Source organism: Oreochromis niloticus, linkage group LG16 (assembly GCF_001858045.2).
Source record: "Oreochromis niloticus isolate F11D_XX linkage group LG16, O_niloticus_UMD_NMBU, whole genome shotgun sequence".
NCBI classification, from domain to species: Eukaryota; Metazoa; Chordata; class Actinopteri; order Cichliformes; family Cichlidae; genus Oreochromis; species Oreochromis niloticus.
The window spans coordinates 20,494,485-20,511,990 of NC_031987.2; the positions used below are offsets into that span (position 1 = coordinate 20,494,485).

A 17,506-nucleotide genomic window follows, 5' to 3' on the forward strand; every position below is an offset into this window, starting at 1 on the left:
ACTGAAATGTGCAGGTGTAACAGGGTACCTTTGTCTAACCGGGCTGCTGGGTAATGTTTAGCTCTGTACAATCAAGGGATTTAAGGAGGCTTTGTTCCATATCAGTTTTCTTTGGCCCAAACCCCTGACAAAAATCTCTCCTTTCCTTACTTTCAAAGACACAAACCAGGCTATGCAGTCATCCTTGCACCCTTCACCTCCTCCTGAACAGGGCACTGGTGCTGGGGCTGAGGGCAAAGGAGCTGAATGGAACAGAGCGCAGGGCGACACTGTGGGGCTCGAGGAAATGTTGTTGTGCAGCTCTTTAGTTCTGCATCTGCTCGAAGAATTTGTAGGTGGGATTCTCGTAGCCGTTCTGCTGCATCTTGGCCAGGTGACGCTCCTCTGGTGTCACAGCTGCATCCACCTTTGGACAGGAGGAGGAGAAGGAGGAGTTACTAAAAGGCAAACCGTGTTTGAACTACGAGCATGAACTGCTGAGCCTTTTACCTCGATCACACCGTGGTGAATTGAAGTGTACTGTTTCTTCCTCAGCATCACCAAGGTGATGACGATGACTGTTGCTATGACCACCCCACCAACCATCAGCCCGATAATGGCGCCTTTATTGGATCCAGCGTCATCAGCGAAAAACACCTGACATTAAAGAAAATAATATTAACTCAGGCACAAATCCCTGAAGGAGATGATATTTGATGACTGGGTTTGCTGGATTTTCCTACCAGCTTTTCATGATAAACTTCATATCCAGCACTCTGCCTCTCTTCAGTCTCCATCCGCACTTCTGGCATCTCCTCCGGCTTCAGGGCAGACACTGAAACCACAGAATCAATCACCCAAATTAATCTCAGAAATTGAGCACATGGATTTCTGCATCTCTCCTAAAATGGAGAGAAACATCATTCGCACCCACAGCCATCAGGCTTTTTAATTCTCATCCAGATAGCAGATGAGCTATTTAAGACATATGAATTTCCCTCTGGGATCAATACAACTATTCTTATCCTTAATCTTATAGGAAATGAAGCAGTAGAAAGAAATTTAGTGGTAAAATAAAACAAAACAAAACCCCAAACTGTCCTTTAAAACACAAACAGCGGGAGGAGGTGATTTCATTTGACACTGTGGATTCCTGTAAAGTCCTCAGAGTGCGTGGGATTATTTACCTCCGTATTAATCTATCAAGTATTTGAACAATTTTTGGTGGATCAAAGGGCATTTAAAAGAGTCTTAAAAGAGTCTAATCGAAACCCAGGAGCCAACCACATCTTAAATGACTCTCGAAGCTGGATATAGACCTGCCTTGTAATTTATTGATATCTTTTTTTTTTGTGGCATAAGCATCAACTGCTATTATCCAATTATAATCATTAATCCTTTACACACAGCAACTGATAGAAAACTGGCGTGTGATTCAAATACAAATTATTTAGAGGAAAGGATTACAACAGCTTTGTGCAGATGTTGCAACACTTTGATATGGATATATGCACACCATTTATTATTGTAACATTGTAGAGTATTTCAATCACTTTACTCCCCCGAATCTTTTTTTGTGTTTAGTGTTATGATAACAAACTCAAGAACATGTGCAGTAAGACTGCAAGACCGAAATCAACACCACAACATGTGAGTCATGGTCTCACCCTCTTTTTGGGAAATATGAGTAACTACCATAATGTCAGGAGTACAGGGTACTGCCTTTTTTTTAACTTCTCAGATATTCTCACCTCATGATCACACCATCATGAGGTGTGAGTCTCCTGTCACACTGTGGTGCTCTGATTCTTGGTGATGATGTTAGAATAGAATAGAATGCCTTTATTGTCAATGACATACAGAGCATCTTCTACTCAGTGCAAACATGCTGGGGGGGGGCACAGTTCTGCAGCGCTATATACATATGGGCAGTATTAACATAGGGAAAAAGATATATATATATATAAAATGTACAAATATACAAGCCGGTTAAAAAAAAAAGTAATATGTAATAAATAGTGTTGTGTATATACAGTTGGGTTATTGCACATAGAATTGGTTCATAGAGGAAGTGGTTAGAAAATAAAAATGGGGGGGGGGGGGGGGGGGGGGGGGGCTGTGTTATCGGTGCATGTGTGAGTTCAGGGTGGTTATGGCTTTGGGGAAGAAACTGTTTTTGAGTCTGTGGGTTTTTGTGCTGATGCACACTCTGCTGAGGCAGCGGGAGGAATAAATGTCCATCAGGGAGGGGAGAGGGCAGCCGATGATCTTTTGTGCTGTCTTGACCACACTCTGAAGCCTCACTCTATCCGCCTTGGTGCAGCTGCCGTACCATACCGTGATGCAGTAGGTTAGCAGGCTCTCAATGGACGAGCGGTAGAAGGTCAGCAGCAGGTTGGAGTTCAGCTTGTACTTCCTGAGGACTCTCAGGAAATGCAGCCGCTGTTGGGCCTTCTTGACGACCGCTGAGATGTTGTCTGTCCAGGAGATGTCAGCAGAGATGAGGACACCAAGGAACCGGAAGGTGTGGACCCTCTCCACACGCTCCCCGTTGATGTAAAGGGGGGCTAAGTCAGTGCTGTGTCTCCTGAAGTCAACAATGAGCTCTTTGGTTTTCTTAGTGTTCAGTGCCAGGTTGTTTTCTGAACACCAGGCTGCCAGCTTCAGGACTTCCTCCCTGTAGTCTGCCTCGTCTCCCTTTGAGATGAGTCCGACTACCGTGGTGTCATCAGCAAACTTGATGATGAGAGTGTTGTTGTAGGTCGAACTGCAGTCGTGGGTGTGGAGAGAATACAGGAGGGGGCTCAGCACACAGCCCTGTGGGGAGCCAGTGCTCAGTGTGCGAGTGGAGGAGAGATGAGGGCCGAGTCTTACAGTCTGGGGCTGGTTTGGGGCTGCCTGATCCAGTGAGAGGTTGAAGAGTCTGGTGAAGATGAGGGTGAGCTGGTGTGCGCATGCTCTTAGTACCTTGCCAGGTATGGAGTACCCTGCCATTATGGAGCTCACTTATGTTCACGTATGAGACGCCTGTTAATGTCTTCTCTATCAAACCCTAAATGTTTTTCCCAAAAGCACCGTAAGGTTACAACCTAATATTAAAGAAAGCCTGAACGCTTTAGTGGAATTATAAAGACTCAGGAAACTGTAATGACTTGTTGCTGTCTTTCAGCTCTCCAACTGTTAGTTTAAAATCACTTATTTGAGGTTAGCTTGGATTCTGTGGTCTCTGTCTTTTCGCCCCTGATGCTTTTAAATGCCACTCTTCTTCCTCCTCTCATTTCCCTCATCCCCAAACCAATCGTGCCAGAACGCTGCCCCCTCCTTTAGCCTGGTTCTGCCAGAGGTCTCTTCATTATGTGTGTCCTCACAGGGGATTCTCTCTAATATCGCAGGCTCTTTTTCATATAGTATAAAGCACCTTATGACAACTGTTGTTGAGCTGTTGCTTATTAAATAATAGGAATTGAATTAAACTGAATATAGCCAGTGTTATATTAAGTTCATACTCCCTGAGGTCTCTCTCTTTAGTCTCCTTCTCTCATCTGCTTAAGAGGAGCACAAGCTGCACCTGTGCAGTTCTGCTGTTTCGACTGACTCTTAGCATGAGGTCTGGCAAGTGCAATGTTAGAAACAACCTGAATTTTTAAACCTGTCCTTAATATGCAGTAAATGTATATGAGTGAGGATGTAAGTTTGTACTTGTGTTTCCGTTCGGACTTCACATACATACCAGGTCGTGTGGGGAGTCCTCTGTCTGGAATTGGACGAGCATCGACGGGTTCAACTACAGAAATACAGTGTGTAACAAAAATATTCAATATTAAGCCACATTTTTAAAAAGTTAATAAAATTCAATTTATGTCACAAAATTTAGTGTGTGTGTTACCATGGTTCTCTGTGTTGGGCTGGTTGAAGCTCTCAGGGTGAATGAACCCCAGCCCATCCAGGCCAGCGTCCATAGGAGCCGAGCTGTAGGCCTGATCAGGCATCAGAGCGTCGTTACCATAACTCACCCTGCCATCCATCTGCAAACACAGAGGAATGTTAAACAGGATACGTGGCGTGTGGGCGGCCTTTTTATTTAAGAACCCACTCAAATTATGATGATTATGTGCTAAAGGTCACTAATACAACCTCATTTAAACAGGCGCAGTATCACGACATCCTTTTGTTTTAATTGCTTTAATTACACTACACACCCATCACGTCAGTGTTCATAGTGGCTTTGTTTCGTCATATCAGTCTATGTGATTCCAATCTTTATGCCAGAAAGTCCACTTTCACATCGAACACTTTGCATTCGTAAGTGAGTTGGTGCAACTTGACTCACCCGACCATCGCTCTGCAGTGAAGAGACTTGCTGAGACAGCTCCGCCTGAACTCGCTGCATTATAATTGCTACAAAGAAATGGAACAAAATGAGAATGAGTCAGATGGCTACATGATGACAAATCTGAGGAAGGAATGTGGCAGTTAGAGAGAAAAACAAATCAAGTGTAGTCTACACAATAGTCTAAAGTGGTGAAAGTAATCTTGGCGTAATGAAACAGCATTATCAGCGTTTTAGTGTCCTGTAATCAGTGGATTTCAAACACATGTGGATTTCAAACACATGTTAACACATGCTTCAATTTAAACTATAGGGAGTTAAGGGGGGCAGCACGGTGGCACGGAGTTCAATTCCACCATCAGGCCGGGGTCTTTCTATGTGGAGTTTGCCTGTTCTCCCCGTGTTTGCGTGGGTTCCCTCCAGGTATTCTGGCTTCCTCCCACCGTCCAAAGACATGCAGTTTGTGGGGATAGGTTAATTGATTAATCCAAATTGCCCATGGGTGTGAATGCGGGAGTGAATGTGAGTGCGAATGGTTGTCTGTCTCTCTGTCCAGGGTGTACCCCGTCTCTCGAATGGTTGGATGGGAGTTAAGGGGTACTTAATAAGTGTGGTTTGGGTGGTTGTTGCATAACAAGTCTTAACTTTAATCTGAGAGTCTCTTTTTACATATGCTGCCCAAAGTAGCAGCACATATAGACACACACATATACATCCAAATCCATACAACAGTTAAGTACATGCAATTAAAAAATAAACAAACAGAGAAACAACCAAAATTTATAAACTTTGTTGTCAATAAAAAATATACCTCAGTAAAAGTAACTGTCTAATGCTGAAAACAAAGGTAATATTCAGGCGAAACATTGGCATCCAAGGCATTTAAAAATCGCCTTAAATTCATGAAGTTAGATCAGTCCCTCAAGTTTTAGCTGATTCTGCAGCTTATTTCAGGAGGAAGGAATGATTCTTTTCCAAATTCTGCCTGACCCTTTGGGATAGAATCTTGGACCTTGGGGCCTAAAACACAAGCTTCTCACATTATCTGACTTTTTCACTCCCTTTTATGTGCTGAGAGTCTGTCCGTTGAATATTACTTTCAGTGTGGCTGGACTTCTGCTCTGCCCTACATTAATGTTGAAAGGCATATTCATATTTCTGCCATTGTCAAATACAGGCTTTTGCAGTTACACATAATATGTAGGAGTTGGTACACACCTCATGCTGTAACTGGCATATCTACATCAGATCACCTTTCTTGGTTAAAACCCAAATCAAAACTAAACTATCACTCTTTCAATGAACCATGCTCGCCTTTATTTCTTTTTAATATTACATTCTGTTCCAGCATGGAACAGCATTCCTTAAGAACTACTTGAGAAAGACTTTCTCCCAGCAGGTAAACTCTCCCTTCATAAAAACCAAACAAACAAAAACAGAAAAAACAAAACATAAAATTCAAATGAATAACTTCAGTCATCGGCTTTCACAACAATTAAAGAAACATACTATTATGTGCCAAGTAAGACAAGTGCTGACAGGTGGAAGGTTTTCCCCATTCTGAAGGCAACAAAACAGCCATTTAATAGCACTGTCAAAATAATGCCTTTATGTCTGCTGAGCACTTGTAACTCTTGTTGAGCGAGCAATCGCTTTTAGCATGTGAATAAAACAACAAGGATACATTCACAGATTTCGCAACATATGACCCAGTTTTAATTCCAACTTTTCCAAATTCTGCCTGACCCTTTGGGATAGGTGGAGGGAATGGATCTTGGACCTTGGGGCCTAAAACACAAGCTTCCCACACTTTTTGTTTTGATGAACGTAATTATACTTGTTTTCTTAATAATGGCCAGAACTGGTCTGATTTGATATGTAGCCATCTGTAGTGGACTACAACTGTGTAACAGGGGAACTGAAAAAAAACATTTATTCTCGCCTTTATTTCTTTTTAATATTACATTGTGTTCCAGCATGGAACAGCATTCCTTAAGAACTACTTGAGAAAGACTTTCTCCCAGCAGGTAAACTCTCCCTTCAAAAAAACCAAACAAACAAAAACAGAAAAAACAAAACATAAAATTCAAATGAAAAACTTCAGTCATCGGCTTTCACAACAATTAAAGAAACATGCTATTATGTGTTTTAATACCAAGTGACAATTAGCCTGAAACCAGTGAGGCACTGGAGGCTACAAACGTCAATGATGCCATTTGGATGAACTTTCAGTAATAGATGTTTCGGGGATTCACTGTGATGAGTGTCCTCAACCTTTGACATTTAAGATTGAGATGTGAATAAACACATACCGACTTGGTTTTGAATCTCATTTGCCACATTTGGCACCTTGTAGAGCAGACCCAATGACTGATTCATCCTCTCATCAATCACACGAAGATGAGTCAACACCTGGAGATGAGAAAAAATTTTGTAATTTTGTCCATTTTAAAAGCCGTCATTTATTTTCATGATGCTCAAAGATTTTGACTGTTTGATCCAGATACCTGAGGACGGATCTGAGCGGCCTTCTTGGGATCGACCGTGCGGACGTGCTCGTAATGCTTCAGTGTGTGCTGCCTGTCCTTCTGCTCTGCACGGATGTATTTCTTCAGCAGGCTCAAAACCTGACGGGACTGATGGTGGCACAGGGTTATGTAATAAGTGGGGTTATAACACGTTGGATACACTTCTTGAACATGTGTGTCTTGCTGATAAACAACCTCAGAGAACCTGTTTGGCACTAATATGAAGTAATAAATCAATGTAGCGGCGCTCCTGTTATTAAGATGTTGGTGTGTGGGGACGTGTGCGTACCCGTGGTGGATTGGCCTGCAGGGCGCTCAGGTAATTTTCGAGAGCCCGGCGTCGGCGGCTGTTGAGCAGAGCTTCCACCCGGGCCATGTGGGTTTCGACCAGCTGCTGTCTCTCCCCCGCTGCCTCCTGCTCTAAAGCCTCCACTTTCATCTGGAATTTCTGTAGATGCAGTACATTTTACACAGTCTGTATATGAACAAATTGCCACACTGCAATACGGTAGAAACACACATTTGGAAAGAAGATGTCTGCCTTATTTCCACCATTAAATACTTTAAATACATGTTTTACCCTTAGGCCTGACAGATATATTGGCTGACCAGTATCACAGGCTGATACTAACCCATTTTTTCCCCAACTTAAAATAATAAAGAAAAGATATTTATTTATTTATTTATTTATCTGAAATGTATTCTACAGGGTTAAAAATACTGACGACCTCCAACGCTACTCCTCAGCCTCCTACAAGATGCACCTTTGGTTTGAAAATCCTACATGACTTCCTTCTTGAGTTATCACATTTACAACATTTTCAGAAGACCTCACTTCTGGACTTTGAGGTCAAGTATTTTAGTAGATACACCTGTGGTATCAATTGGAAAAGTTTACGTTGCCTCATTCTTGAATTGTCTTGTTCATAAACTTGGATGTCCACGCTGCTCGCCCAGCTACCCATCGGGGTCCCGACAACACCCCATCGTCCTTTTTCTGCTCAAGTGTAGGATGAACCCCTCGCTGACCCTTTTCAGAATATCAGTTGACACATCGTCAATTACATTTATTAAATCTTATTTTTATCTCCCTGTCGCAAACACCATGGACATATTTTTGCATCTTCCCCTCGCAGGTATACAAATAAATCCATTCAATTAATTAGGGTTAATTAAGATGTAATAACTCACTTAACTGGCTTTAAATGGAATCTCTCTTATAAATGCATCAGTAACGAAGAAACTGTAAATTCTATTTCTCTGAAACTTTTGCCAAATTTGTCCAGGATCATATAAATCACAGTTATGTAATGTTTATGTATGTAATGTAACTCTCTTTTGGCAATTAGACATTTACAGCAGACACTACAGCATGTTTCCTACCTGGATGACTACTTTTTTTTCTGCACGAGGCAAATTCTTGGCCTGCCTCTCAGCCTCCTCCCACTCCTTCATAACCTGAAGCGTCAGATTGAATGAAAAAGCAAAACCTTTAAGCTTCTGTCATGGTCTACATCACATTGACAGGAATGCTTACGATAAGAAAACGCACAAACACACACCTGTGACATCTTTTCACGGTGTTTGGCCTCTAGGCTTTCTTTGGCTTTCTGGAAGTCTGTGTGTTCGCTGTCGTCACCGGGTGATTCCAGGTAGCGATCCACGGCGTCTGGAGGACTGGGGGCCATTGTTGGCACTGGATGACAGTCCGGGGAGAGGGGGAAATCAAACACAGAGCAGTTGAAAGCAAAGCGAGGCGCAGAACAGAGATAAACAGATGACAGTGAAGAGGACGCACGAAGTGTAAATGCAGGAAAAACACTGAAATCGGTCGGCTGGAAACCCACAATGCATTCAGTCATAAACGATTCCACTTGTTTGATGAAAGGGTGGGTTAAGGACTTCAGAGATTAGGTACACACAGAAAATTATTGACAATTCTATGTAAATATTTACATAAGAGATAAGCAAGTTATCAGGGGACAGAAAGTGAAGTGTTTCCCACAGTTTTTGTGCGTTTGTGTGTCTGTTGAATGTGGGACCATGGAGATAAGGACTGCTGAGTCAGGATGAGGGCAGACTGTATCGCTGATGAGTTCGCTGTGAGGAAACGGCAAACCAGCTTAAAACTCCCTTTTTCCACACACACCTGCAGGCACTATTTATTTATTAATTTTTTACAAACGCACACTGCAGTGAGAAGCATGCAGACACACACGGGTATAGAAACGCATGCAGACACAAAGTGACATTGAGTCTTCATGCTGTTATAATGGCGGTGCTGGTTAGAAATGATTCAATGAGTGATTAAATGGTTTGGAGGTGAACAACTGTGTCATGGCCACTCTGTGCCATAGAAACTCTCCCGCTGGCCAGTAGGACTGAAAACAACAACAAAAAAAACAAAAAACAAAACACACTGCTGCCACTAAGTCACACACTATTAAAACTGCAGTTTATCTTAATTTAATCTCTCATTTATCATTCTAATTAAGCAGGATTAATCCTGTTTTTAATAATTTGCTTAAACCCACAGTGTCCAGAGTAGTAGAATAATCAGCCTATTTAAAAAATTAAATTAGGGAGTTCTCATAAAGAGGCACATGAATTGCAAAGAAGTAGTGAAACCACAGATTTGTGAAGCCTGCTAACATGTATATAACATTAAAGGCATTTTTCAATTCAAATTAGTTTTATTTGTAAAACTAACTAGGAAATTAGGATTTCAAAGAATCTACACGCCACATTATCTGTTGTTAACATCAGCATGGCTGTATTGCAACATCGAGCTACCACAGGGTGAGTACACTATTGTGCAAGCTACACCTGTTAAGAACACAAAAATGTTATTGAAAACTATATAAACATTTCTGCCTGCACTTTCTTAGCCAAAAACTCCACATGTGTTTGTTTAACACTGTGTTTGAATTGCGTGTGTTACAGTGAAATCTGTCACAAAGTGTAAGCCTTAGGAGATTAATTATCTTTGCTCTTAATGGTACCTTTGTTTTTTTGTAGAGACTTCAAACAAAGTCCAGTTTTTCACTTTAACCCTGAATACCCTCATCTTGTCTTAGTATAAAAGTCATCAGGCCTGCTCCATCTCTCTGTTTGAGCCTGTTAGCCAAGATTAAGCCGACTCGCCTCTGGCAGCAGCTTAATGTGAATAGAGTTAGGGAGTTTTTTCTTTTTACCTAAAAAACAAAATGAGCAATATTCCCCAGACTGTCAGCAGTTATTTGGTACACTGTATGTGTGCCACAGTTTCACTTTTGATTTTTTAAAGATTGTTCTCTTCAGGTACAACTAACAATGATTTGGTCCTTTTGAACTAGGTTTGCTCACAGCCTTGTAATGTTGTGGCCCTCTTCCCCCCCCCGCCTTGTGTCTACTTTTGCTTTCCAATTCAAAAATACAGTTTCTATCTTGATGGAAAAAATGTTGAAATGAATGAAACTACACCCAGTTGTCAGTGCTCTGAAAGGTTAAGAGGCCTCACACGGTAAGGTCAGTGAGAGACAGAAAGAACGAGCGAGCCAGAGAAACAGTCTGCAGCAGCCTGAGGACAGGAATCAGGCTCCTGATGTGGACACTTCAGGCTGTAGCTTCAGTCCTGGGACTTACACGAGCTGCTGCAGATAGCGAGGCAGTACTCCTCCGACTCAAAGTTATTCCTGTTGCCCCCACAGCCCCCAAACAAGAAGGGGGCGCAGCGGCCCGTCTCAGGCACGAAGTACCAACGCTCCAGCATGGCGTGACATGGACCTGACTCAGCACGAGCCCAACAAACCGCTGAGACATGTACACATAGGCAAATTAAACGTGAATGCAAAAGGTGAGGTTTGGAATTTTATGGGAGACAGAAGTAACTCAACAAAGCGACACATGATGGAATCAAACCATAAACCAAAAAAACAAAGAAACAAAAAAACTTAAGGAGAGTGAGAAGAGGACAGAACTGCTTCATTTCTCACCTCTAACGACCTCTTCAACTGACTCAGTGGTGGTGGTAGTCGTTGTTGTCATGGCGATGTTAGCGTTGGGCTCATCGCCATCTCGGTCATCCATCATATCGACTTCCTCGTCATCTTCCTCTCCATCTCCATTGTCATCCCTTTCAAAAGTTTCCACCTCTTCGTCCACATCCTCGTCATCCTCCCTGGCGGCCAGCTGTGTGTCCGTTGGGCGGGTCATGCTGCGGACAGAACGGTTGGTTGAGCCTTTGTATCGACAGGCATGCACAGAAACAAGTCAAAGTCCACGTGTGATCGTACCTGTTATCAGAGTATTCGCTCTCAGCTCCGCCCCACCACACATCAGATTCCTCCCCCTCGAGCTGTGCGCTGTCGGAATCCCGTTCAGCCCAGGCCGGGCAGCACACAAACTCCACCCCTCGAAAACGGTCTATACCACATGGCAGCAGCATCCCGTAGTCGTGGAGATTCATGGAGCGGTCTCCGCAGTACTAATTTTAACAGCACACAGCATCCAAAATCAAACACCGTAATGTTCAATCGGTTTAATCCTTATGAGAGCTAAATGCGGCAAACCCAGAAACTTGAACCACGGCTTACTGAATATAAACGGCACAGAAAAGGACAAGAATAACTCAGAAGAAAGTGCCAGGTAAGGCTCACAGCACTGAGTCATACAGTGGCGCTACCACAGAACCAGAAGGACAATGAGGGAAGCAAACAGACACAAGAAGCCACCATCCTCACCTCTTTGGCTACAGTGTGCCAGTACAGGTGGCTCTCGCATTGATCCATACGCTCCTGGTGCAGAAACTTACACTTGTCGGGAACGAGCAGGGCGTCGCTCACAAACTCTCCTACTGCGACAGAAATACACCTTTTTAAATTTGCATGTATTGTACACTTTTAAAGATGCAACCATGCATAAACACACTCAGTAACAAAAGCACTAAAACAGCTCACCAAGACAGCGGTATGGTACCACGATATGTGCGTGACTGCGGCATTGCCTGCGGCTTTTCTTGCACCAGTTGGAGATGCTGACAGGCTGGTTGGCCTCCACAACATTTGTAATCTGCAACTCTGGGTACACCTGTGCAAACATGGGAGATTTGAATGTTATTACTGCAATACTTCATACCCCTCTCTCTCTCTCTCTCTGTCTCTGCAGTGCTGTTTTTCTCGGTTGAAATACCTCCTGGCAGTACTGCAGGATGCCCTCCTTGGTGCCAATGCAGCTCTTGGTACCAGAAGGGTCGGACTCCCATTTGCCGCTCTGCACATTGATGTGCATGTTGAGCTTCCCGCAGAACATGGCCACCTGGGGCTCGGTTAGCAAACCCACCGAGTAATCATCCGGCACCTGGACAGAGAAAAAGTATAAAAACAGAACAATAATGAAAAGTATAGCTTATCCATAAATATCTCATCATGCAGCTTATATGTGCCAAGTTCCTCTGAAGTCATTCTACTGCTGCATACTTCAAATGTAAAGTAGTGAGATTAGTAAGTCACAAAGATGAATGCTTTTAAATTCCTCAACAATACTACTGCCCTAGATCTAGCGAAAAATCCAGTTTTATCCCTTTGAGCCAAGATGTCAGATAGTCTCTGTTGTAGGTACAGGGCAGCACATTTGCTGTTTTCTTAATCTGTCTGTCAACTCTGGCTTTACTCCATTAGTTAAAGTACAATGGGAGAGTTCAGAAGGGAAAATAAAAGTAATCTACAAGGTATTAAATTCTAGCTACGAAAAAAACCCATAAAGGTATAAAGAATGTCTTTCCAGAGAACCGGGTTTGGCAGTCGATTTAATAGGCTACTGCTATCAGCATATTTTTTTTCCTCTTTTTTGCTTAGGGCACAATTGGTGGAAGTCTCAATGTGTTTTCCTCTTTGCGGGACCTTGATTTTCTAGCAGATAACACAAAAATGCTGACGGTGCACACTGACAAAACCCTAGCCTCCAAGCCATCTGTTGCCAATTATTAAATGACTAATTCTGACATGATGATGAGTTCGCCCGTGAATAACTCCACAAAATTAGACTCCTGTGAATATGCATGTCATAACCTATTGTTTCTAGTAGCTGGCATGCCTGGTCTGCATTATGTTACCCAATTACTCACTTATTTATATTTCTAATTACATCTTTTTCGAATCTGGGAGCGGGAGGCACACAGCAGCACACTAGAAGTGATTTGTGTGTGTGTGTCGCAGATTACAGAATATGACAGTTGGCATATCAACTGAGGATGTGTGTGTGGTTTAACATCTACTGAAGTGCACATCAGTCCGCTCACAGCTGTTCACCCCATATACTAGAGGTGGGTGGCTCGCTCCAAATATCTATAGCATCAATACTAACGCTGGTACCAGTATTGGATCGATACTAGCGCGATAGGACCGATACTTTGTTTCTACCCTCCGAGTTCAGTATACAGCCCACTGAATTGTGTTAAAAAATATTTTCTTTTGGAAATGTCACATTTACTTTATTACAGCCTATAGCACATTTAAACAACAGAAGTTGACCCAAAGCGCTTCAGAAAGGGGCACATTTGCATTCCAGGTCTCCCCCCCAAAAAGCAGTCTCACAATACATGAAAAGCTGAAAGGTGTGATAATCACAATGATTTAGTGGTCATCAAAATGTGTTCAAAACCCTTCTTGTGTCCTCTGTAGTTAAATCTAGTTTACCAACTAGGTCTAATCTCTAAGGGCAAGCCATACTTACCACGTGAGGATCTTGAAAAACTTATTCATGCCTTTGTCACATCTAGATTAGAATACTGCAACTCCCTATACACTGGTTTCCAATCTGCCCTTCTTCATAGACTGCAACTCTCTCAAAATGCTGCGGCATGCCTCTTAACCGGAACTGGTAGGTTTGAGTCTATTAACCCAATTCTCTCTGACCTCCAATGGCTTCCCATTAAATAGCGCATTGATTTTAAAATCTTATTGCTTACTTTTAAAATCATAAATAATATCGCGCCTAGCTATCTTACTGATCTTCTCAGCCTGTATACTCCTACTAGAGCACTGAGATCATCAGGCCAATTGCTCTTGGTGCAACCTAGGTCACAGCTGAAGACCAGAGGTGACCGTGCTTGCGCTTCAGTTGCACCTAAGCTCTGGAACAATCTCCCACAAGCTATTCGCGCGTCTGATTCGATCCAGACTTTTAAATCTCGATTGAAAATTTAGTTTAGGGTTACTGGCTATCTAGAGTACGCTTCTTGTAAGTGTACTCCCATGGAACCCCTTTTCTTCTGTTTTGTTGAACAATGTTTTGTATTGATTTTACCTTTGAAGTTTTATTTTGATATCTGCTTACCTTGTATGCTTGATTAATCAATGCTTTCCACCTGCTAGCTTATTTGCTTTTGTATTTTGCTACTGCTTTTACTGGATTTTGTGAAACACTTTGGTGTACCTCTGATTTTAAATGTGCTATACAAATAAAATTGTATTGTACTGTATTGTATAATTTGCATTAGATCATAAAGCAACCTCTTCTCGGCGAGAAGCCGGGGCTTGGGAGAGCCTGACTGTCCTGCGGAGACGTTTGCTGCCGGATACTCGATGGTCGTTGCGTCGTGTGTCTGGCGACACTCTCGATGGAGGACATTGAACGACATCTAACAGTTTGGAACCACGATAACAGAGTTCTGGCTGACTGGAGCTGGCTCGGACCTGGCTTATCGAAGAACAAGAAGCAGCTACAGCTGTTCAAAATCCCGTACGGCTGGCCGACATGATAGACGATGGGCAGGGCTGTGAGTACTCAGACTGTGTTTATTGAATGTAATATGGATAAGATCTTGGAGAAGCTCATGGCTCTGCAATATGGATAAGATCTTGGAGGTGGCACTGCAACGGGAATTGAGAGACCTGGTCACCAGTGACGGACATTAGACCAACTGCAAAACTGGATGCAGTTTGTTCGCACTAACCAAAACAACTACCATCTCATCTAATAGGCCCCCCTGGCGCCAGCTGGATGCTCAAGGCAAAAGCTGGCAGGAATAACAAAATTCTCCCTTAGATAACAAAACTGTTGCTGTTACTCTCTCCCCCCTCCTTCAAGGTCACCCGCGTTGACCAAAGATTTTGACTTTTGCCTAACCGAGTGAAGAAACACTTTCTCTTGGCTGAACACAGAAAACACACACACGCACACATACGCATGTACACTGACACAGACCTACACTCACCACCCCCACCCCTACCAAACGCCTTCGAAGCTTATGTCTTCTATGTTGTGAGATGTGATAATTCATGTGCTATGTGCTGAGGTGGTTTTTTTCTGTTCTCAAACTGATCTCCCTGCTGGAGCTCAGTCTGGGGGGAGTTCTTTTTTCTCCTCGTCTTTCCTCATGTTGTGCATTTTCCATTGTTCGGTTCCGGGTTGCTGCTCGAGCGGTCGACCGGCCAGTCAGCTGAGCAGTTTTGCGTTCTTCAACCTCATGCTGCTCTGTTGTATCTTAATTGCCCCTTGGGGATAAATAAAGTCTCTCTGACTCTGATAAATCGTGACACACTGCCTTCCCTGGTTGAAAGTATAGGCATCGGTAATACTGGCTCTGCATTTACTTGGTATCACATTGATATCAAATTTGCGTTATCACAGCACTACCATATACCCCATTACTTATTTATGTCTTTCAAAGTGACACTGCCTGTTTTCATATTTAAGCCTCAGCCAGTTTTTCATGAAGCCGCATGTTACAAGTAAACCAATCCAAGATTACTCTAAAATAACTTTCTGTATTTTGATGCTGCAGGGCTTGTATATCCTTTTCACATTACGACAAAAAAAAACAATAAAACAAAAAGAAAGAAAGCGAACTCACTACAGCATAATAGGCTTGTGGGTGCTGGGATAAACTAAACTGGTAAGAGAATAAAACAATCCTTTGTATGCTTAACATGACAAACCTCGTGGAAAATTATAATCTCTATATTGCCGGAGGCTTGGTGCGTAAAAGGCAGCACAATGCCATTTCAACGTTACAAAACAAATGCAGCTCAAGTGTCACGACAGACACGGGTATGGTGTCGATAGTGTGTACCGCATAATTTTGCTGTGGAGACATTTTCACTGCACCACACACAGGAGCTGGTGAGCCTGCAGTGTGAAAAATAACCCCCTTCACAACTCATTTGTGGCCCTGAATGTAACCTGACAATGAGGAAAAGGCACTAATTGATTTACAGGTGCCCATTCATCCTTTTTTCCAGCTGTCCTGGGCATCATATTCCTCTGTGGTCCATCAGAGGAACACCAAGCTGCAGGCGCCATCTTGCTTGTGTGAAACTAATAAGGCTGCATCCTTTTTCCATTCTCCTCAGCAGTTTCACCGCCCCGCAGCTCCGCTGGACCAGGCGGCCCAGCGCCACATTAGCTATGCTATATAAAAATAAATAAATAAAAGCACCGTAGGCTGGTGTCACCGGACACAGCTGGGTTATTTACATACACGATAAACCCTTCTTGCTTTTCTGGAAGGGTACTGGGTTTAAATCCGTCCAGGTATTTAACAGTGGACCTGACATTTACAGCTGTGTTGTCATTTTCTAGAAAAAAGCTAGCCACCGTTAGCTCCCTACACCCTTCTCGATGCTATAACCGGGCGAAAAGCGTAGCCGTTAAACTGTTAATACTTTTCTTAACGTAAAATTGAACATTAATAAGTAGTATGAATAATAAAATAAAAACACTCCGTGACTAATAACATCCGACATGACAGGGCCAAGATACCAACCACTGACATCTAACGGTAGGCCGCGGTAGCATTGCTGACATTCCTGGTTTGGTGGTTTATTTTGCGCAGCGACTCTGTGTGTGTACACTGCAGGTCTGCGATTAAGGTGGATTCACAGGGCATATTTTCACCTCTGTTAAAAACAGAGGGCATCCATTTATAGGATTAAAAGCGGTGTGGGCCGCTCACAAGCCCTTAAATCACGTTATCTTTGGCAGCAGCACCGTCTAATAGCTCTTATGTCACCCATTAGCAGCCACGCCGTGTTGTTATAACTCTGTCTAATCTGCATATGTTAATTTTTAATAGTCGTTATGCAGATTTAACACGGTGTGTGTATGGAGAAGGGGTGTCGGGGTTAGTGTTTGACAGCCACGGTGGCATAAGAGTCTGGCCCAGGTAACGGTTAGCCGCCACAGGCTGCGGTTTCTCCGCTAAACTCACCTCGGATGAAAGCGTCAAGGTCGCCACGAGTAACAGCAGAAACGCCGCGTGCTCCCCCATACCGTCCTCCCGGTGTCCAGCAGCGCCGTTATGTTCACGATTTGTCCGTTTGCACAAAGAGAAATGTCGGACTATGCGTCGACGCAGTGGCGGATGCTATTGTCCCGATCCTGCTGATCCCTCTCTGTGTCCAGCTCCCGGTGACGGCGTGAGGCTGGAGGATGTGTTTGGATTGGTGGGAGCGGGGGGAGGGAGCGCGCGTGTGTGTGTGCGCGCGCTTACATGTCATTGAGAACATTTACAATAACAACTACAACATCACCCATTTCAAATAAGATTGTATTGCATACATTTATGCTGCAAGTCTCTAGTGTCCAAACCCAAGAGTGTTTTAATATTCTTTGTCCTCAGTAGGTGGCGAGACTTTCACCGCGTTAGTTATTGATTTCCTTTTATAGGCGTAGTGTGACGGTATTCCGG

General features: G+C 43.2%; 1 protein-coding gene across 2 annotated transcripts; it reads right to left on the reverse strand.

The window, feature by feature from the left end:
• Positions 1–295: 295 nt before the first annotated feature.
• Positions 296–17,237, reverse strand: appb (amyloid beta (A4) precursor protein b). Of its 2 annotated transcripts, XM_003452883.5 has the most exons (18): positions 17,027–17,237; positions 12,007–12,174; positions 11,775–11,904; positions 11,559–11,671; positions 11,112–11,302; positions 10,812–11,032; positions 10,462–10,629; positions 8,400–8,533; positions 8,221–8,295; positions 7,127–7,285; positions 6,817–6,945; positions 6,622–6,721; positions 4,310–4,377; positions 3,866–4,004; positions 3,710–3,763; positions 723–814; positions 490–636; positions 296–406 (listed from the first exon to the last, which is right to left on the reverse strand). In XM_003452883.5, the coding sequence occupies exons 1-18, from the start codon at positions 17,084–17,086 to the stop codon at positions 305–307; spliced, it is 2,250 nt and encodes a 749-aa protein (XP_003452931.1). In that variant the 5' UTR covers positions 17,087–17,237; the 3' UTR covers positions 296–304. The 2 variants fall into 2 exon arrangements, with proteins under 2 accessions (XP_003452931.1, XP_005457911.1); XM_005457854.3 differs by lacking the exon at positions 10,462–10,629 and having other exon boundaries at positions 17,027–17,233.
• Between the last annotated feature and the right edge of the window lie 269 nt (positions 17,238–17,506).

What these genes read in the sequence shown, in the direction of transcription:
- appb (XM_003452883.5), bottom strand. Translation starts at nt 17,086, where the DNA reads ATGGGGGAGCACGCGGCGTTTCTGCTGTTACTCGTGGCGACCTTGACG. An exon ending in CCTTGACGCTTTCATCCGAG is followed by an intron (nt 12,175 to 17,026) that starts GTGAGTTTAGCG and finishes TTCTCTGTCCAG; the next exon opens with GTGCCGGATGATTACTCGGT. An exon ending in GCCCAACACAGAGAACCATG is followed by an intron (nt 3,764 to 3,865) that starts GTAACACACACA and finishes GTATTTCTGTAG; the next exon opens with TTGAACCCGTCGATGCTCGT.